Here is a 22377-nt window from a genome sequence, read left to right on the forward strand (position 1 = left end):
ACATATCGCGTGCTTTTTGCAATAACATGCGTATACATACTGCGCACGCGTCATGCGGCTCAGCTGGTCGCTGCTGCTGCTGCTGCGCTACACGACGGATTTTTCCCGCAGATTGGGGGCGGCGAACGAAAAAAAAAGAAAGAAAAAGAAAATGTCAGGTAACTACTTTCTGAAGCGCGGTTTCCTTTTTATTCGCGAGCTGAGCGGGTTCCCATCCTGTGTTGACTACAGAGGCAGTTATATGCGTATGCGTATTTTGGCAGGCGGTTCGGTATGGAAACACTGAAATGTATGATAAATATAACCTGTTATACAATAATCGCAGCTGAGACTCGTAACTTATGATCGAGAGGACCTGTTACGAGGGGCGGTTGATAACTTCTCTTTATGTATGTATACATCGGTAATTGGAAATGCAGAAGCCGCGTGGCTTTCATTTCAGAGCGACGATAAATGATGCGCACGTCTTCGTTTTCAAGACTTTGCTGTGTTGGCCTCCTGGAAACACGCTGGCTTGCGCTGATATTCTTTTTTCGGGCTCTTTTTCTATCGCCACGCCAATTGTCACTTATTTAGCGTCTTTCTCTGGGCTTTTGGCGACCGTCGTATTTCTTTCTTATTGCCCAACCGTGTCATTGACAGCAATCTTCAGGGCCATACCGTGTAAGCACCCATTAGTCGTGAGTTGTTGAAGTGTATCTTGTTGGCCACCTCTGTTGTTAAGCGAACGTCGCGTACTCGTTAACTTCGTCATTGTAGGACTCGAGCATCGCCTACTGCATTACGAGATGCGGGTTGTCGTGTTCAGCTAAAGAGTAGTCATGTCGGCGTGGATGTTTCCACGGGGACTGTTTCTGTCTTTTTTTTTTCGTCTTTCGTCAGCGCTTTTTCCTTATTCCGAGCTCATGACGAGACAAAAACGAAGCAACAAAACGAGTAAAAAGTAATAATAAAGTAAATATAGAGACAACAACAATGCCATTCCTGCGTGAAACTTGTTGCTGAAATAGATGGCATACACAGTAATCGCTGTGAATGATACGCACATCGACTGCTTCCTCCAATGTAGTTCCGCGCCTCGATCAGGCTGAGTGGTTATTACTGCGTGAATTTCTTGGCTCGTGCTCGTATTTTCTCTATATACTTAGGTGTCGGCTAGATTTTGGCATTCAGTGACACCACGCTGACGTCATATTTAGCGCTGTGTAAGATATTCCGGCTTGCGTTGATGAAAACGCGGGACTTTCTCATTGACGAGAAGAACCACGATGTTTTATATTAACTGCAAATATTTCACCCGGCATATTCTACGTCGGGAGTTCTTTCCCCCTTGGTGTTTTTACTACAAAGAATGAAAATCAAATCAGATATAGGTACTTGTGGGTTTTACGGCCACCGGACACCTTTGCAGGCATGTCTGCCCAGAGGCGTTGCATCCTCTTGGCTTCGCGTCCGAGACAAGGGAGATGACAAAAGAAAGAAAGAAAGAAAGAAAGGAAGAAAGAAAGAACAAAAGAAAGAAAGAAAGAAAGAAAGAAAGAAAGAAAGAAAGAAAGAAAGAAAGAAAGAAAGAAAGAAAGAAAGAAAGAAAGAAAGAAAGAAAGAAAGAAAGAAAGAAAGCCTTCAATTTGCGAGCTTGAATACTGGCCGAGTAACCACCGACTTGTTGCCGAGAATCTGAAGCAACGATTTGCCACACACGGCCGGTAAGCCATCTTACGTATAAATGACCTCGGTTTCATTCAACTTTAACTTTCCCTGTCTCGATGTTTTTACTATACACGCTAGGCTGATAAGTTCGTTGGTTCGTTTAAAAGAGGTGCCGATATCGTTCAACTCGCTCGGTTTGTTTTGATCGCTCCTGCCTGGTGGTGACTGTGATTTGACGCGAGGGATTCTGGCACGTAACGAGCTACGCGCGTGGAGGACGATCAAAGACCTTTGTCGGACAATGGAAAACAATCGCCATTGACGGTCGTCGTATAATAGAGCTCTCAATATCTGACGCCCGCGGCGGGGAGGCCGACAAATGAGAGACCATATATGTATATATATATATAAATAAATACGCGGACGTGACACTCTCGGATACGGGATCTCGTAAATCAGCGAGCGCTGCGTGCGTTGTGCGCTGTTCGGTTGATGGCGAGAAGGCAGGTCAAGGAAGGAATGCGGCCTGTTATTGAGCGCGTTCCTCTTAGCTCTGCCAAATGAAAAGATCGCCCCATTGTGAGCTCGATCGCTTTCTTTCTTTCTTTCTTTCTTTCTTTCTTTCTTTCTTTCTTTCTTTCTTTCTTTCTTTCTTTCTTTCTTTCTTTCTTTCTTTCTTTCTTTCTTTCTTTCTTTCTTTCTTTCTTTCTTTCTTTCTTTCTTTCTTTCAAGCGCACGAGGAGGTGCATGCCAGGCGCTCTTTTAATGGTGGCAGAATGTGAAGGACGCGCGAATAAGTTCATTTACTCAGGCGCAGTCTATAACTCAAGCTCGAAGACACGAGTTTGATTTCCGGCCACGACGGCGCATATTAATAGAGAGTGGGGAGGTGGGAGGGGGCCAATTGCAGAAACACGGCTGCACTTAGATTTCGGTGCACGCCAGAGAACTCCACGTGGTCAAAATTAATCCGTAGTCGCCCACTACGACATGTCTTATAATCATATCGTGGCTTTGGCACATCAAATACCAGAGCTTGATTTGACTTCAGGCCAACTCACAGACTTCTCGTTCCAAGTGCTCTTAGTTATGCATATGCTGACCGCCATGCTAGTCGAGAATCAGTGTTCTTTCTTAACATTCCGAATACGGGCCCAGGGGTTTTATGTCATCCTTAACCTGAATAGTACTTACGCGATTTCATAAGGCACGGGCTTTGATAAGGCACATGCTCTGAACAGGTACGGACTTCTGTATAATGCACGGGCTTTGATAAGGCATGGAGTTCGTGAACGATATACAGAAAGCGAAGAGACGAGGAGCGACCAGGACAACGCCTACTTTCACCGTTTTGAATGCCGGCCCTTTCGTGGTACGAGTTGACGCCAGTGTGGCAGCTTTCTATTGTTGCAGTCTCCTCTAGCAGATGACAGTGTCGCATACCCTTCTTTTGGCTGTAATATATTCGAAGAGACGGATGGTAGTTTTGCAAAAATTTTAAACGCACAATTGACTAACAAACACTTCTCTTATTAACTCCCTAAAGGACGTCACAGTGCGTATATATAGCTGGACAGTCACAGCGTTAGTTTTTTATTTATTTACGTTATGTTAGTATTTGTAAAGTGTAGTCATTTTTGTAGTAAACTGCATACCCTGTATGAACTGCAACGTGGGATTTTGTTCCATGGTGAGCGGCGGTTATTATGTATGAATATGTGGCCCGTGTCAGGTCGATGTAGTACAGACACAAAGTTATTGCGCTCGGCGAAAAGTGCTTGCGTTATAGATAGCGACGCGCCGGCCATTTGTCGGGGCTGCGCAACGAATGGATGTGCTGCAGCGCGCTGCGCGCTCCATTTACCCGTAGTCCGTTTTATCAAAACAACGTTCCACGCAACGCCTGCTCCCATTATTGCGTTTCGGGGCGCTGCGATGCCCTGTCTCGTATGTTATACACACGGTACATCCGGGGCCGGTGCCCCAGCTACACGTATACATGACAGCTTTTCTTTGTTTATTATCTTTGTTTTTCGGTGCTGCATCCTCGTGACATGTCTACGTCCTAAAGTGTAGACGAACGCACGCAGGCATGGTACAAGTTTGGAGAGAGATATAGAGCTAGGCAATCGCTGGATGTGCCGGGATGCGCTGGATGGACGCACCGCTAATTGAGGCGCAGGTGTTCCTGACGCTAATGCGTATCTACCGGCGGCCCCGCATCGTCTAAGCGGTTTACAACCCTGCCGTTGCATCAATGGGAACGTTTCTACATACGCGCAGCGCCCGGCTGGCATCCCCCGGCAAGGGGTTCCGAACCGTGCTCTCAACTCTCTTCCGACGGCAGTCGTTGAACGAGGCTCATTTAAAAGAGTGCTTAGGGTCCTTCGCATGAGCGCTGATACGTTAATTGTGACGGGCAATCTTTGGCCGCCTCCTGTTTATCCGAATGGTTAGCATCGAGATAACACGCCGTGGTAGCTTATGCCGTCAAGGTGTTTCGCTGATAAGCTCGAGGACGCTGGTTCGATTCCCTGCCTCGGCGGTCTCATTTTGATGAGGGCGAAATGCGAATATACCCGTGTGCTGAGATTTAGGCGCGCATGAAAGGACTTCAGGCTGTCAGAAATAATCCTAAGTGATTGTTAGGTTGCTGTGCTTGCGTAATACGATAATTTCTTCGTACTGACGGCTCTTGCGAGAGGCTGCTGCTACAATGTAATTATATTGTACGCAGCAAGTACCTCTAGTTTCTTGTGTTTAGGGATCCAGGTGAGGCATCTGCGGTGCTGGCGTCAACACACATTAATGAATCATCCGTTCGCATTCCACGTTTATCACGTTCATTTGTTCGTATCACTAGCCATTGTGATGGTTTCGTACTTACATATTTCTATTAGTATTTCGAGCCCTTATAAAGCAATGGTCTTATAAAGCAATAAACCACTACATTTCTTTGCGCAAAGTGCAATTTTGGCGCTATTTGTCCATCGGGCTTTGCGCCATCAAACACTATATACTACCACCATTGGTGCTGACAGCGTCAACGAGAAAGTCGCATGGATGGGATGTTAGTATTATGAGTGACCCGAAAATAAGCCAAGCGCGCAGTCAAGGTGTGCATTTAATATTTCCAGTCCCTGTGGGTTGGGCATAGATGTGTGAGGAAGGATATTTTGTACGTAAACGTGTAAAACATCTGTACTGCATATATCTCTCTTCATTTTCTCCCTCCTGATATCCAAATTACAAAAAAAAAAAAAAGAAGACTGAGTGCGCTTTTACACTTGCGTTGCGCTTGCGAATTCGTGTTGATTTGGTGGACAGGTCTCTTTTCCGATCACAAAGCTGTACTGTACACTTCTATTAAAGTATTTCGTTGATTTCATTTTTATTTTTAGCAGTTTGCTGGCCTTGCCACGCGCTCAAAACATTTAGCAAGGTTTGCGACATTCCGCGATTCTATTAGGAGGGTGCTGTGTTTAGGAAACTCATTCGTGACCTCGTATATTATGAGAGAGAGAGAGAGAGGCGGAAAGTGAAGGAGAGGGAGGGAGAATAAACGTACACAGACGTGCGGTTTTCTTCCCTACACAATGAGAAGCCGTTTGAAGCGTAAATAAGAAATTGCGAAAAGAGACGCTTTACATTTTCAACAATTTGTCACAGCATCATTTCCGTACCCATCGGAATAATGGTGCGTCCAGTAATCGCATTCGTGCTAAGCGGTGCTGTGAATGTAGCTCGAAATCGCTCCATTGGAAACATCTCACAGCCGCTTGAGTGAGGCGGACGTAGTTAATCGTAAGTAAATGTACGCGCTAGATTCATCATTGTAATGCGGGCTTAACGGCACTGTACTATATACCTAAGATTGGCGAAGCGATTAGCGCCAGATCTTTCTTTTATTATTAGAATTTTTGTAGGAAACTAATTGTCAAGGGCATGGCGAGATAGAAACCGAACGCGACGTCTTTCTCGAGCTGAAGGCGCTGGGGATCGACGACGCGAACGGTCGCTTTTTGTGCGGCGGTCTGTGTGCGGCTCGCAGGTGCGGGCTGAGAAAAGCGCCTGCCAGCAGAAGCTCGTAAATATCTCTCCTCTCGCAGCTCTAGGAAGAGACCTCGTGGGTCACGTGATGCACGTCTCTTGTCCCGTGTATACGCACGTCGCGCGTGCTCCTTTTCCGTTATTAAAACACACTCGAAAGGCCAGGAAGGGCAAGGGACAATGTGCTGCGCGATCTATCTAGAGAGTGGCAGGTACGAGGAGTCCACCCTTCTTATATACGAGGTGCCACTGTATAGGTTCAGGCATGCTCCTCCGCCTACCTTACTTTTACTTATAGAAAAAAATGCAAATACAACAACAGTTTCAACAACAAAGCTAGCATGCTAGGGTTATGTGATTAGGCGTGTTGGTACGGATCCATAATGAATCTACAGCACACGGAAATGACACTGGAAAATAGACGAGCACCAAATAGCTTTGATCGAAGAGAACCTTCCATATATATAGCCTCCTAGCCCACGCATGCGCCTGGACTGTCTTCATCATGTCTTGTATAATTTCGAATGTCATTTTTCCGTGTGCTGGAGTTTAATTATGGAAAGTTAGCGTGGCTCAGGTGTACTCGTAGGCTAGTTATTTGATGACAACAGAAAAACAACTCTAGCTGTAGTCCAGCGACGATGTGTTCGTCTTTGTATGTTATATCCCGTGTCTCGGAGATACGCTGTGTCATCACCTATCACTTTAGCACGCTCAGTCGTACACAAGAAAGGGCAAAAAAGAAAAAAATTGCGTTGACGACAATGAAAGAAAGTCACTCTCCATAAAACTGCCCCCGATACCTCTAGCTGAACACATGTCCGTACTAACTAAGAAGGGCAGTGGAAGCTGTTCACTAACTGGAGATGAACCGAGGATATTGTTCCAAACGGCAATGAACTTGTATCTTCGTGTACTCGCTTTCGGAGATCGTCCTCAGATGTAGCCTCGATTAATGAAGCAGAAGAATTCACACGGTCCATTATGCACTTGCCTAAGACGACTGGATGGCGAAAACGATTCTTTTTTTTTTTTTTTTCTCAGTCGACTGTATTGATTCCGCTGGGAAGCTCTCCGCACCCAACGTGGTTTTGCCCTGCTTCCGGGATCGGAGTAATTGGAAACTTTCTGCGCCTCACGTTTTTTTTTTTTTTTTTTGCAGTGCCTCCGTGATCGGCCCACCTTTGACCAAGCGACGATTTCACGTGACGACGTCGTCACGTGATGTGACGTCGCGATGACTTCGTGATGGCGTTACAAATTTTGGCGACCTATGACGTCATGATGACGTCATATGGTGACGTCGTAAAGTGACGATGCTTTTGTGCGTCACTCGTGTTGATGCCGCCGACGGTCACTTTTCTCGTTTGGGGAGGCAGGAAAGGACGCTGAATAGTGGGAGTATATCGGAAAATTGCAAGCATTGGTTGAATTTGAATTGAAGGAGCGTGGAACTATTCGGATCTATAGCTATGGTCTTGCAGCGGAACTAAATGGAATGATGATGACGATCAAGCGCGTTTGCGTCAATCGCTGGCATGTCCTTCTAGAGTAGCGTGTGCTTTATATGTATAGCCGACGTGTCTGAAGTGCGGTGGACCTCGATTGGAAAAAACGTCGCAGCTGCTTCATCTATGAAGCTGTTTTTTGTGAAGTGACGGCAAGACAGAGAGAGAGAGCGTCTCTGCGAAAGCAAAGGACAATATGCTAACGTGTGCCTGACTGTTTGTACCAGGGTACGCATCTCTGAGCGCTGTCCTGCGGTGACGCGAGACCTTTCTTGAAAAAGATGAATGCGGTGTGTTTGTGCGCAGTTTGAAGGATATGGGGGGAAGGGGAGGATCTTCGTAGTTCTTGTTTTTGGTTTCCAGTCCGCTCTATTGTTTATGCATGTTCTCTGACTCCGCCGCTTCGGTGAACCTGGGTTGTCAAAAACAGAGGTAAAAAAAAAATAAAGGTTTGTTTCGCTCGAAAGGTGGTATCTATAGAAATGTGTGGAAATGTATGCGAAGTGAACTTTTAGTTTTCATGGCTGTGGCAGTGCAGTAAACATTCGCTTACTGACTGAACGAGCATAGTGTCACGCGCACACAGACAAACATGGACAGATCTTATTTGATCACCTTGAGCTCGAGCTATTAAAATACTAAAACCAGATCGAAATACACGAGCAGTTGTCGGTCGGCTATACTCTACTGTGGAAAGAGAAATGAGTACAGAATGAGAACAAAACCTGTATTCTCGTTATTTCTCGAGGCGACAGGCAGAAACTTCTGCGGACACGGAGAAGGAAGGCTCAAGCTCCGGTGTAAAATTGGACGCGACCCTAATCCCCGACTTTCGGGTCGCGTAGCCGCACTCACACGTCGGCGTTCGTGCGCCCCGGTGTATTCCTTGGGTTATCATTGCGTTTCGCGTGCTGCCGAAGCGGATCTCGGAGGCCACGCAGAAAGAAGCGCGTGGTTGAGATCTGCTCCACCAGGTGCCGCAACGATCCCAGCTGCTCACAAGAAAGCCGATTGCACTTTCGATGAACTGATTCAATGAACCTTCATTAATTATACCAACACTTAATTGGCCCTTTATGAAGTAAACTTAGGCTTCGATATCACATCCATACAACGTAACTGTTAACTTCTACCAGAACCACCGATTTCGTACCATATTTATTTTTTTAAAACACGTTTTCTGAATATTCGGGAAACCGGAAGTAAGTGCTCGACTGGAAGTTCTTGGAAGAGAAACAAGAATGTCACTCATTGCTCGTGCCATTAAAAAACAGTTTTGATTTTACCAGCCTGCAGTCTGCGTTTTGTTTCTATCTGTCATCTCCATTCTGTAGAACTGTTCTAGAAAGCTGCTTTCCGACGCTTGGTCTTGGTAACCTTCGAGAATGATAAGTGGGCATGACGGATTTTGTATACCGTGTGTATCTATACTGTTGTCTCTATAATTTGTGAATCAATACACCGACAATTTTGAAGGGCGCTGCGCTGGAAGTGTGCGTTGCCGTTCCACGTGCCCGAAGCTCCTAACACTGGTGGAGACGAGCAGTCGCCTTGCGTAACGCCTAATAGCGAGTGGAGTGTTTATTAGAAGCACGCTGTGTGCCCGCACGGCTTCCACTTGCCGCTCTTAATCTTACGGATAAGTTGACGTCAAAACAGTGCTTATATAACTGCACCGCCGCGGAGTGCAGGCGCTGCCAGTGTTTGGGGAATTGCAGCGATGCGACTTTTGATTACACAACCACGCACAACCACACGCATTCACAAACTCTATTTTAGCTTGCCATGAACAGGAATCCGCCTTAAGTAATCTGCTTTCTTGGTAAAGCAGACCACAGTTCAATTACTCGTATAGAGAAACACGAAATGTCAAGTATGCATAGCATTTGTAACAAATTTTTCTGTTTTGAATTTGTATTAATAAAGGAACACTGGAATTGAAACTGAAGTATTTCCTCCTTAGATATGTAAATAGTGCTTCTTATTTTATTCCTATGTATATTTTACTCCACTCCCCCCACACCCACTGTTCCCACCCGTTCAGGTGTCAGCAGCTCAGACACTTGCGTTGTGGTCTGCAGTAAATGTTTTCCTTTTCCTTCCTTTAGTTTGATATATGTTTCCCCAAATAAACAACCGCTTACTACTTCTGCCACAGAAAAGAGGGCAGGGTGATTTGCACGTTTTTTTACGTGATCTTTTTCATCGGCTTGTTGAACATGTGGCACACGTTTGTCGGCACACTGCGCATCGAGGCTTTTTGATCATAGCAACCTTCGAATGACGGTGCTGCATACAGCGTGCTCGAACCCGAGCCTTCAGTCTTCCGTCCTCGTTTCGCTCTTCTCTCTTTCATCGTTATGTTTTAAGACAGCACCCGCAATATTGTATCATTAGAATGAAAGAAAGGACTGCATACTTCATCTTGCGAGAAATTTTCTTAGTGATCCATGTTAGAATTCGAGTCAATTTACGTTATACAGCGCAGGTCTCAGCCTGATCACAACCGAAAAATTATTTCGTTTAGTGCCTAATTAGCCGGGCCGGAATACCAACTCCTCGAGCGCCGCAGAATTTGCATATTTACGTTTGCATAGCACGTCACATGACTGCCTTTGCCTTGGACATAAAGTTGGGCGCATTTGATTGATTTAAGAGACTTAGCACAAGCGGATTCGACAGCCACCGTATTTGATCGTCCCGGATGATCATTTGATTACCTGAGCCAACCTGAATTACGGTACGCTATAGTTTTCGCATTCCGCTTTCTTTAAAATAAAACTGGCATTCGAACCGCGACCTTCTACTCAGATGAAACAGCTCTAGCCTGTAAACCATCACATCGGGCTAAGCCTGCGGTCGCCCTGTATTATATCCTGCAGTGTTGCTGGCTGTAAGAATAGCGTACTTGGATAAAATAAGTAACCCCGTGGCTTTTGCGAACGCAGTACTTCAGCAAGAGCCTGCGCCTGGGTTCCGGAGGCGGCGACGCGTCGTCGACGAGCTACCAGCAAGAAGCAGAAGGTGCAGCTATGGGACAGCGTCATCAACGTGGTGCTCGTCGAAGGGCGCAACCTGCTGGCCATGGACGACAACGGGTTCAGCGACCCGTACGTGCGATTCCGCCTCGGCACCGAGAAGTACAAGAGCAAGGTGGGTGGTGCATGGCGGCAAAGCCCTCTTCTACATTTCAGCTTCTTATTTGTTCATGTATTCTTGGGAGAAAGAGAGAGAAGGACGAGATGTTAACTAATCTGTACATTTCCGTAATACGCTCACACGTCAGGAAGAGGAATGGTGCAGCAATAGAGATAGCAAAATTTCTGAGACAACGTAGTCATTAGACGTGACAATCGAACGCAGAGAATGTGGCATTTTTTAAGCCTTCTCTGGAGTTAGCGCGTCTGTGTTTCGGATTGAAGGAGCCGGAAGTGGGAATCGAAAGTAATGTAAGAGCCATGAAAGTTGACACCGGAAGTGAACGTAACACTACAAGTGCGTGGCCTTTACTTCTTTTGCTTTTATTTGTTTAGTTGTCTTGCTTTTCTTGCTGCTTATTGTGGTCACAAACCGGACATGGCGCATCATACCCAATTGCAGAATGTGCGTAGAAGGCGCCGTAGGAGGACATTGTTTTCAATAGCGAAAGACAAGTCCGTATGTACACAAACACAGTGCAGGTGTCAACAGTCGCGCACTCAAGTCTGTCACTTCCATGCGCTGTATAAGAGCTCGCGTAAGGGGAGGGCTGAATGAACTCACAGGTAGCTGGACTAAGCGTAAGTATCGTAAATTGCCTGTCAGTAAGTTGCAATGTGCAGATATATGTTCACCGTTCTACGATAGGCGCACGGTATTTTTGAGTTCGAGCTGACAAATTTTCAATCACGCTTTTACTATACTTTTCTAGGTTAAAACTAGGGGAAAGGAAATGGAACAAATTATTCTGATAAGATGTGTATGTAACCTGATGAACATGTACTCAGGAGAATGTACGGAAATTGAAATCGGACGCGAGCAGAACTACGTAGAAATACAAAGCGAGAAGACAACAACCACTATGAAGATGGGGAAGGCTTCGTGTTCAACAAAAAGACGTTGTGGGTACGTGTAGTACACTGCCTGTACTTGGAGCAAACCTGGAGAAGTGTGTCTCTAAACTCGCGTGAACGTCGGCATCATCGTTCGTGTGGCTGCTTTCTTTAGTACTTTTATTTATCTAACTTCATATTACTGTGAAAAAAACAACAACAAACAAACGAAAGCTTAGAATCGAATGAACAAACATTCCTTTATGCATAGCTTAGGTCAGTGTCGTCGCTTTCGCCCAGGAAGTCTTTCTTTCAATCGCATGCAACAACATGGGAAGTCAAGGTGCGTCAGAACCGGCTATTCTGAAACTATGAATTCGCTACTCCACTAATTGTGGAAGGTTCCCTTCTAAGAAAACCGCCAGAATTTCCAGTACAGAAGCGTCGTGAGGATAGAGCATGGCTGTCCTATTTTCATGACGCCAGTTGGACGTCAGCTTTATTGCCTGTCAGGCCTGATGACGCTTGTTGGGGCGCTGTGATCATGCTAAGAAGAAAGAAATAGTAGAGAAGGAAAGGCAGGGAGGTTAACCAGTTTAGGAAAACCGGTCTGCTACCCTACACATGGGAACAGGGTGGGGGAGATTTAAAGATGGAGAGGAAAGAGAGAGAGAGAGAGAAAGATAGCACGCGACGGAGCGCACACAGAGTCAGTCACAGTCGGTCACTCCTGTGTGGTACGCGACATTACTGTACTAAATAATACCAACTCACAAGGCGCTGAATTGTTCCGGAGGGTTCCACTGCGTTCTGTCGCAGTTGCGGGCCCGTCGTTATGGTGGAAGACAGAGAGAAAGAGAGAGAGAGAGAGAGTGTGTGTGTGTTCCACACTCAATAGCTATACCGTCGAAAATGACAGGCAGGAAAACGCCAGGCCCGAACATGTATCAATGGACATGTACCAACTGGCCAAAATAAGCACTCTGGTTCAGTTCACACGTCACGCTTTGCGTGAATGACAGAAGGCGCGGACTGTTGTCTATATACTCAACAGCTGGCAGAAGGCTGCGGAGAAAACGTCTTTTGGCTTTATTGGGCCCTCAAGGCCAAAGTCATTACAGAGGGGAGTGGTCATAAATAATGCAATATAGGAAAAAGAAATAAAATTCACTATACAAGCATTATGTTTCTTGGCCTATGCAATTATATCTAACATGGTAAGTATATTTACTAGCAAAAATAAGAAGAACGTAGTACAGAATAAACCAACGCATTTTTGCTAGCCCTATAGTATCCAATGTTAAGTTTTTACGGACACAAACGTTGTCCTGAATGCCGGCTGTCAATCCGGGACGGTGGTTCCAGTCTGCTGATGGTCGGGGAACGAAAGACGGTCAAGAAAATCTTGCCTGAAGTTATGTGCACTTTGTGAGGATGATCTAGCCTGGGTGAGAAGATGGAAAATACCGGGACAGGTGGTTTTCTTCTCACCCCGGAGAGGCGGCGAGCGAAAAAGGGAGCTACCGCACGCTGGCCTTTTCTCGTTGAGACGCGTTGTAGGAAAAAAAGAAAGAAAAAAAAAGTTATTCGAGGAACGCGTGTGGTCGAGAAACTGTGAGTACGTTGCTTCGGTACATACTGAACGTTGCTGCGATATGCACGGCTCATTTTTTTTTTTTATGTCCCCCTTCAGCATCTTCTTCGAGCAACTCTCGATTGGATAAAAATAACGCGTTTTTTTCTTCTTTTGTATGACGTTGTTGCTTCTTCGTGGCAACGAAAGGGCCGTGGAAGCACCTGCCGTTACTCAGTTTAGAAGGTGGCAGCCGTTAATATTCATCCGGCGTTTGCCTGTACAGATCTGTTTCTATTACCTTTCACCGCTTCGTCGTTCCTTTGAAAGCGCAATGTGTCTGTGCTGCAGTGCTTGACGGATAGGATAATGTAGCGGCAGTCAACGTTTTCACTCGCACTTAACGCAGTAATTACCACGTAAACAATACAAGAAGGAATTGTAGCCGGGAGTGTTTACGAAGACTGGATGTTTAAGGATAGTGATTCCGAGGAAAAAGAAGAATATTACCTCAGCAGTAGACTGTCAGGTGCGGCGTACATTTATAAAAGTTAAATTTTAGTTCATAAACTAAGTTAATAATTAACTTTCTAATGAACCACCTTCCGGTACATATTGCAAGCTGACGGAATTGTAGCCGGTGAGTTCGCGAGGAGCATCCATGTCGAACGAATTTTCAGGGCGGACACCATTGTCGGGATACTGTTATTTCTAAAGGGGGCGATGAGATGTCTGGGTGTTGTAGCTACTTCTGTATTTCTCCGCGCGAGACGACGGTTACTTACAAAAGTAACTGGAACTGTTCATTTTCGCCCGCATGTATACGACGGTGCATCTCTCAGTATTCGCGCCGCGCTCACTTTACACCCCAGGCGGGTATGCCATGCAAGCCACAATTTGTCAGTTGCAGTATCTACCACAAAATTAATAATTAAAAGTTAATTACGGAATGCTAGTCAATCGACTGTCGATTTGCGTTATTGTAACATTTATAGGGCGTCTGCAGACTAAAACTTTTGCTTAATCCTTCGTAGGAACACCTTAGTATATAAGCGCCACAATTTTTGCTTTCCCAACTTGTTTTTTCAACACATAAGCACATTTTATGTGGTTAGGGTTACACCTCTTTTTACGTTGAGCCACGTGGGATGAGATGCGTAATTTTGTTTTTAACGCCTCCATGCTCTTGCCCGCTCTTTTCGAGAAGAATTTGTGTCGGCATCTTCCTGACCAGTATCTTTCCGGTACTCGGTCGCAAGCAGATCTTGTAATAAGCTGTCTTTATTTCATAACTTGCTCAAGCTCAGGGGGTCTTAGTACGCTCTAAAAAATAGCACTTTAAAGGGCCCACTTTGTAAGAATAACATGTGAAGCGGCCACATCGTTTGTGCGAGGCGTAAGTAAAGATTGTGATAACGCGTATGTAAACATTTCCCAAGTCTCGCGGATATAACTCTCCTATACGACATTTCCTTTGAGAGATTCTACTTTAACTTTTGCGTGTGTGCTACACTGCCTTTGTGAGCATTAACATGCATACCATAAAGCGAAGGGGCACGATGTGTGAATTACAATGTAAGTAACAGAACATAACAATGGTCACTGTTTGAACTCATTGTGTTTTATTTGAAGACGTCTCGTTTATGTGTTTCGCACAGAACGCCATCAAAACCCTGAACCCTCAGTGGTTGGAGCAGTTCGACCTGCACATGTACACGGACCAGCCCAAGGTTCTCGAGATTACCGTGTGGGACAAGGATTTTAGTGGCAAGGGAGACTTCATGGGGAGGTACGTGCAGAACACTTCCTGCTTGCGTTTCAGTTTTTAATGCTGTCCACACTCAGGCGTTCGCCTCCGAGTTGTCATTAGTGATAGAGCAAGAGTTCCTTGGAATTCTGCGCTCGCGTGTGATAAAAAGAACGGTGTGTGTGTGCTCCCTTCTTTGTGTGCTCACGCAGGTGCTCGATCGACCTGAGCAGCCTGGAGCCCGAGACGACGCACTCGGTGTGGCAGGAGCTTGAAGACGGCGCCGGCTCGCTGTTCCTCCTGCTCACCATCAGCGGCAGCACGCAGGGTAGCACCAGCTGCGTCTCGGACCTCACCGCCTTCGAGGCCAGCCGGCGGCTCGGCCGCGCGAGAGAAGACCCTGCGGGCACGATACGTACGTTCTGCGCACGATTCACGCATATCCCTGTGCTGTAACTTTACGCTGCATTCTGCGTATGTAGTGACGAGCCTACGTAGCCTACGGGAATGGAACTGGCTGAGTGAGTTCGCTGGTCAGCGAAATTGTTATGTGCGTGCGCCCTGGCAATGCCAAAACGCACTTATTGGTTTATGAATCTGTGAACTTGAGAAGCGTGACTGCTGGGCCAGTTGGTGCATCATTGTGAAATTGTTGAGCGAACAAGACGCATTACAGGAAGAAACGTTGTGGACAGGATAGACGCTCACTTACAACTGAAGTTTATCGAAGAGTTTTGAAGGAAACGGAGTGGGCGCGCATGCGTCGTCATAAACCAATCTGATATCTAAACGCACTGGAAAGTTTCTGATATGTTAACGCCTTGCCAAATAGCAGAGTTCTTTGCCCGTCAGCGCGACTGACGGTACACTCACGCACATGTCTGATAGTGCGTGTATTTGGCCAGCCTCGACAATTTCCCTCACGAGTCGGTCACTAGACTTGGTAATAATTGCTGCATTGTCAAAGAGCGGTGCGCAACCGCTGTCTTTTATGTGCGCCGGTATAGGTGCATACCATTTACTACACCCTTTAGAGACGACGAGTGCTCCCTGAGCGTCTATCCTGTCCACGGCGTTTCTTCCTGTAATGTGTTTTGTTTCGCTCATGTACTTCACAATGAAACTGTGAACGTTTATGTGCGTTTTTTTGTTGTTGTTGTTTAACTACCATCGGTGGCTCCCTGGACAGGGGTAAAGATCTTTGTACGTATTCATGCTCTCCGACTGTGTCCGGAGTACTTAGTCATATTTTGTGAATTTTCTTTTTATTTGGCACACCACGAGCAGTAAGTAAGTAGGCAGTGCCACGTAAAGGCGCTGACCAATCGATCTCCTAAAATCATACTATGAAATAAATACTGCAATGATCGGTTAACGAAGTGCGATTCCTATAGCGAAGTGTCACACTTGCCTTCTGTGCACCTCTCCATCGTGGCGGCCGCCGTTCTTATACAGTGCTTCAAGAAAAGAACTCTCGAAGGTGCTGATAGATTGGACAATAGTTCTTTGTTAGACGAGCGAATTTTCGGGCACTGGCCAAAGAACAAGAGAAGACAGCTTAAAAGCGCTATTGTGGAAACTTTATTTTCAAAGTCAAGTCAAGTCAAGTCAAGTCAAGTTTATTTCCAACAACATCAAGTCAGAGGTCTTTAGGCGAAAAGTAATTAACAGACTCAGTCGATGAAACATGGTCTTTCTTTCTTTCTTTCTTTCTTTCTTTCTTTCTTTCTTTCTTTCTTTCTTTCTTTCTTTCTTTCTTTCTTTCTTTCTTTCTTTCTTTCTTTCTTTCTTTCTTTCTTTCTTTCTTTCTTTCTTTCTTTCTTTCTTTCTTTCTTTCTTTGAGGCCATTTTGAAGCTGCGAGATCTTTTTATGACCGATGTTGTACAGGGCTATTTTCGCACCCCTTATTCACTTCCTTTCTTTTCCAAGACATGGAAACACGATACACAGTGGGGCTTTTCAAGTACCCTTCTTTTCTTCTGCCAAAGATGTTGCCGCTATGCTCGAAGTCTTCAAACACTATAGACAAGGGCACTCTTCGATTTTTTTTTCATGCATCATAGCGTCTTAGCGGCTGTGTTTTTCTTACTACTGCGGGCTCGAGTTTCAGGGTTCGATAATTGGCCCTAGTGGCCGCGGATTGATCGGGGTAGGTTGAAAGGGCCCTCACGATCTCAGAGTTCCGTGCAGTACAACAACAGCAGTGCAGGTAAGAAATTAAAGCGGAACCACATACGCAGTCATGCCTAGCATTGCTCAGCTTTATAATAAAGTCTTGATGCTCTTAAGAACGAGTCAGTCATTCAACCGACTCATTTTCTCCAGCTGTGTATTGCACTTGGCAGATTTAGTTTTTGTATTATGTGTTGTTCAATACCCACCTAACCTGGCGGAAATCCTAACTTGACGTAAATAGTTTGGCATGAATAAGGCGTGCTGAAGTTATTCTTCCACGCCATGCCTTATCGTCATTCTACGTGCTTCAGTCGACGTCACCCTGGCGCTCAGTGCAGCCATTTTGGCTGCACTGAGCGCCATGGGGCGCTGGCAGCCAAACGGCCGCCAGCGCCCCATGAGCGTGGCACGTAGGTCATGCTGTACGTGACATGCGTGTCATGATTTTCATGTTAACTCGTGTTATTTTTGTTCGTTACACAGTCACGTCACAAGATACCAATTTTGGTGTATATAAATCTAGCGAAACCGCCGCCAGCGCCCCATGAGCGTGGCACGTAAGTCATGCTGTACATGACATGCGTGTCATGATTTTCATGTTAACTCGTGTTATTTATGTTCGTTGCACAGTCACGTCGCGCAATACCAATTTCGGGGTAGATCAAGCTAGCGAAGCCGCCGCCAGCGCCCCATGAGCGTGGCACATAAGTCATGCTGTGCATGACATGCGAGTCATGATTGTCATGTTAACTCGTGTTTTTATGTTCGTCACACAGTCACGTCACAAGATACCAATTTTGGTGTATATAATCTAGCGAAACCGCCGCCAGCGCCCCATGAGCGTGGCACGTAAGTCATGCTGTACATGACATGCGTGTCATGATTTTCATGTTAACTCGTGTTATTTTTGTTCGTTACACAGTCACGTCACAAGATACCAATTTGGTGTATATAAATCTAGCGAAACCGCCGCCAGCGCCCCATGAGCGTGGCACGTAAGTCATGCTGTACATGACATGCGTGTCATGATTTTCATGTTAACTCGTGTTATTTATGTTCGTTGCACAGTCACGTCACGCAATACCAATTCGGGGTAGATCAAGCTAGCGAAGCCGCCGCCAGCGCCCCATGAGCGTGGCACATAAGTCATGCTGTGCATGACATGCGAGTCATGATTGTCATGTTAACTCGTGTTTTTATGTTCGTCACACAGTCACGTCACAAGATACCAATTTTGGTGTATATAAATCTAGCGAAACCGCCGCCAGCGCCCCATGAGCGTGGCACGTAGGTCATGCTGTACGTGACATGCGTGTCATGATTTTCATGTTCACTCGTGTTATTTTGTTCGTTACACAGTCACGTCACAAGATACCAATTTTGGTGTATATAAATCTAGCGAAACCGCCGCCAGCGCCCCATGAGCGTGGCACGTAAGTCATGCTGTACATGACATGCGTGTCATGATTTCATGTTAACTCGTGTTATTTATGTTCGTTGCACAGTCACGTCACGCAATACCAATTTCGGGGTAGATCAAGCTAGCGAAGCCGCCGCCAGCGCCCCATGAGCGTGGCACATAAGTCATGCTGGCATGACATGCGAGTCATGATTGTCATGTTAACTCGTGTTTTTATGTTCGTCACACAGTCACGTCACAAGATACCAATTTTGGTGTATATAAATCTAGCGAAACCGCCGCCAGCGCCCCATGAGCGTGGCACGTAAGTCATGCTGTACATGACATGCGTGTCATGATTTTCATGTTAACTCGTGTTATTTTTGTTCGTTACACAGTCACGTCACAAGATACCAATTTTGGTGTATATAAATCTAGCGAAACCGCCGCCAGCGCCCCATGAGCGTGGCACGTAAGTCATGCTGTACATGACATGCGTGTCATGATTTTCATGTTAACTCGTGTTATTTATGTTCGTTGCACAGTCACGTCGCGCAATACCAATTTCGGGGTAGATCAAGCTAGCGAAGCCGCCGCCAGCGCCCCATGAGCGTGGCACATAAGTCATGCTGTGCATGACATGCGAGTCATGATTGTCATGTTAACTCGTGTTTTTATGTTCGTCACACAGTCACGTCACAAGATACCAATTTTGGTGTATATAAATCTAGCGAAACCGCCGCCAGCGCCCCATGAGCGTGGCACGTAGGTCATGCTGTACGTGACATGCGTGTCATGATTTTCATGTTAACTCGTGTTATTTTTGTTCGTTACACAGTCACGTCACAAGATACCAATTTTGGTGTATATAAATCTAGCGAAACCGCCGCCAGCGCCCCATGAGCGTGGCACGTAAGTCATGCTGTACATGACATGCGTGTCATGATTTTCATGTTAACTCGTGTTATTTATGTTCGTTGCACAGTCACGTCGCGCAATACCAATTTCGGGGTAGATCAAGCTAGCGAAGCCGCCGCCAGCGCCCCATGAGCGTGGCACATAAGTCATGCTGTGCATAACATGCGAGTCATGATTGTCATGTTAACTCGTGTTTTTATGTTCGTCACACAGTCACGTCACAAGATACCAATTTTGGTGTATATAAATCTAGCGAAACCGCCGCCAGCGCCCCATGAGCGTGGCACGTAAGTCATGCTGTACATGACATGCGTGTCATGATTTTCATGTTAACTCGTGTTATTTATGTTCGTTGCACAGTCACGTCGCGCAATACCAATTTCGGGGTAGATCAAGCTAGCGAAGCCGCCGCCAGCGCCCCATGAGCGTGGCACGTAAGTCATGCTGTGCATGACATGCGAGTCATGATTGTCATGTTAACTCGTGTTTTATGTTCGTCACACAGTCACGTCACAAGATACCAATTTTGGTGTATATAAATCTAGCGAAAACTGCCGCCAGCGCCCCATGAGCGTGGCACGTAAGTCATGCTGTACATGGCATGCGTGTCATGATTTTCATGTTAACTCGTGTTATTTTTGTTCGTCACACAGTCACGTCACAAGATACCAATTTTGGTGTATATAAATCTAGCGAAACTGCCGCCAGCGCCCCATGAGCGTGGCACGTAAGTCATGCTGTACATGGCATGCGTGTCATGATTTTCATGTTAACTCGTGTCATTTGTGTTCGTTACACAGTCACGTCACGCAATACCAATTTCGGGGTAGGTCAAGCTAGCGAAACCGCCGCCAGCGCCCCATGAGCGTGGCACGTAAGTCATGCTGTACATGTCATGCGTGTCATGATTTTCATGTTAACTCGTCTTATTTTTGTTCGTCACACAGTCACGTCACAAGATACCAATTTTGGTGTATATAAATCTAGCGAAACTGCCGCCAGCGCCCCATGAGCGTGGCACGTAAGTCATGCTGTACATGGCATGCGTGTCATGATTTTCATGTTAACTCGTGTCATTTGTGTTCGTTACACAGTCACGTCACGCAATACCAATTTCGGGGTAGGTCAAGCTAGCGAAACCGCCGCCAGCGCCCCATGAGCGTGGCACGTAGGTCATGCTGTACGTGACATGCGTGTCATGATTTTCATGTTAACTCGTGTTATTTTTGTTCGTTACACAGTCACGTCACAAGATACCAATTTTGGTGTATATAAATCTAGCGAAACCGCCGCCAGCGCCCCATGAGCGTGGCACGTAAGTCATGCTGTACATGACATGCGTGTCATGATTTTCATGTTAACTCGTGTTATTTATGTTCGTTGCACAGTCACGTCGCGCAATACCAATTTCGGGGTAGATCAAGCTAGCGAAGCCGCCGCCAGCGCCCCATGAGCGTGGCACATAAGTCATGCTGTGCATGACATGCGAGTCATGATTGTCATGTTAACTCGTGTTTTTATGTTCGTCACACAGTCACGTCACAAGATACCAATTTTGGTGTATATAAATCTAGCGAAACTGCCGCCAGCGCCCATGAGCGTGGCACGTAAGTCATGCTGTACATGGCATGCGTGTCATGATTTTCATGTTAACTCGTGTCATTTGTGTCGTTACACAGTCACGTCACGCAATACCAATTCGGGGTAGGTCAAGCTAGCGAAACCGCCGCCAGCGCCCCATGAGCGTGGCACGTAAGTCATGCCGTACATGACATGCGTGTCATGATTTTCATGTTAACTCGTGTTATTTATGTTCGTTACACAGTCACGTCACAAGATACCAATTTTGGTGTATATAAATCTAGCGAAACCGCCGCCAGCGCCCCATGAGCGTGGCACGTAAGTCATGCTGTACATGACATGCGTGTCGTGATTGTCATGTTAACTCGTGTTTTTATGTTCGTCACACAGTCACGTCGCGCAATACCAATTTCGGGGTAGATCAAGCTAGCGAAACTGCCGCCAGCGCTCCATGAGCGTGCCACGTAAGTCATGCTGTACATGACATGCGTGTCATGATTTTCATGTTAACTCGTGTTATTTATGTTCATTACACAGTCACGTCACACGATACCAATTTTGGTGTATATCAAGCTAGCGAAACTGCCGCCAGCGCTCCATGAGCGTGGCACGTAAGTCATGCTGTACATGACATGCGTGTCATGATTTTCATGTTAACTCGAGTTTTTATGTTCGTCATACAGTCCCGTCGCGCAATACCAATTTCGGGCTAGATCAAGCTAGCGAAACTGCCGCCAGCGCCCCATGAGCGTGCCACGTAAGTCATGCTGTACATGACATCCGTGTCATGATTTTCATGTTATGTCTTGTCATTTATGTTCGTCATACAGTCATGTTACGCCATACCAATTTTGGTGCACATTCGATGAACCAAGCGACCAGGAGAGCACAAAGTCGTAGGCGGCTAGATAGATAGATAGATAGATAGATAGATAGATAGATAGATAGATAGATAGATAGATAGATAGATAGATAGATAGATAGATAGATAGATAGATAGATAGATAGATAGATAGATAGATAGATAGATAGATAGACAGATAGATAGATACGCTCAAAGTCGCAGAAGTTCGCTAAGAAATGCTTCGCATTTAAAAGGTCAACCAGACGTGCGCCTGGTTTGCTACCCTACCCTGGGAGAAAAAGGCGAATGGATCAAAAAACAGAGCAGAAATTCGCATTGGCTGCATGGAGCTCAGATCCCGTAAACTTTTCCCGTCGGGTGTACTTCCAGTTTCGCTAAAACGCATCCGTAATTGCGATGCCTCTTTCGGTTCTTGCAGGGCCTAATACACAGCTTCTACGATTGGGACGACGTCGGACACCTCGTCGTCAAAGGTGGGTCACTGCTCCGTCCAGCGAGGAGCTTCGCGCCGAATCACTGAACAGAACTCGACGACATCGTGTTTCTCATCGAACCGCGCAGTGTACAAGGCACAGGGCCTGGCCTCTGCCGACCTGGGAGGCAAGAGCGACCCTTTCTGCGTGCTCGAGCTGGTCAACTCGCGGCTGCAGACGCACACCGAGTACAAGACGCTGTCACCGGAGTGGAACAAGATATTCTGCTTGTAAGCGCAAATTTTCGTTTTCTTTTATCCGATATGATTTGATCAATATTAGTAGTTCTCTTGCTCGGCGGGCCAGAACGAAAGGGCACTGTGGGTGCTACGTGTCGGAAGTGACATTAGTATTCGGATACCCGCCTGGTTCCCCTGTTCAGATGTACCGAAACGTAAAGACGCTC

The 22377-nt window shown here is 46.1% G+C and overlaps 1 protein-coding gene across 1 annotated transcript in view; it reads left to right on the plus strand.

Annotated features, from left to right (window-relative positions):
- Nucleotides 1-22201, plus strand: part of LOC119386138 (uncharacterized) — a gene marked incomplete at its 3' end in the record, with an annotated part of 142221 nt that extends 120020 nt beyond the window's left edge. The window contains 5 exon segments of the mRNA XM_049414229.1: nucleotides 10157-10361; nucleotides 14471-14601; nucleotides 14772-14974; nucleotides 21917-21971; nucleotides 22060-22201. Of these exon segments, the coding sequence (XP_049270186.1) occupies nucleotides 10157-10361; nucleotides 14471-14601; nucleotides 14772-14974; nucleotides 21917-21971; nucleotides 22060-22201 (736 nt within the window).
- Nucleotides 22202-22377: the final 176 nt, after the last annotated feature.

The sequence above is a fragment of the Rhipicephalus sanguineus genome, chromosome 3, assembly GCF_013339695.2.
Source record: "Rhipicephalus sanguineus isolate Rsan-2018 chromosome 3, BIME_Rsan_1.4, whole genome shotgun sequence".
NCBI lineage: Eukaryota > Metazoa > Arthropoda > Arachnida > Ixodida > Ixodidae > Rhipicephalus > Rhipicephalus sanguineus.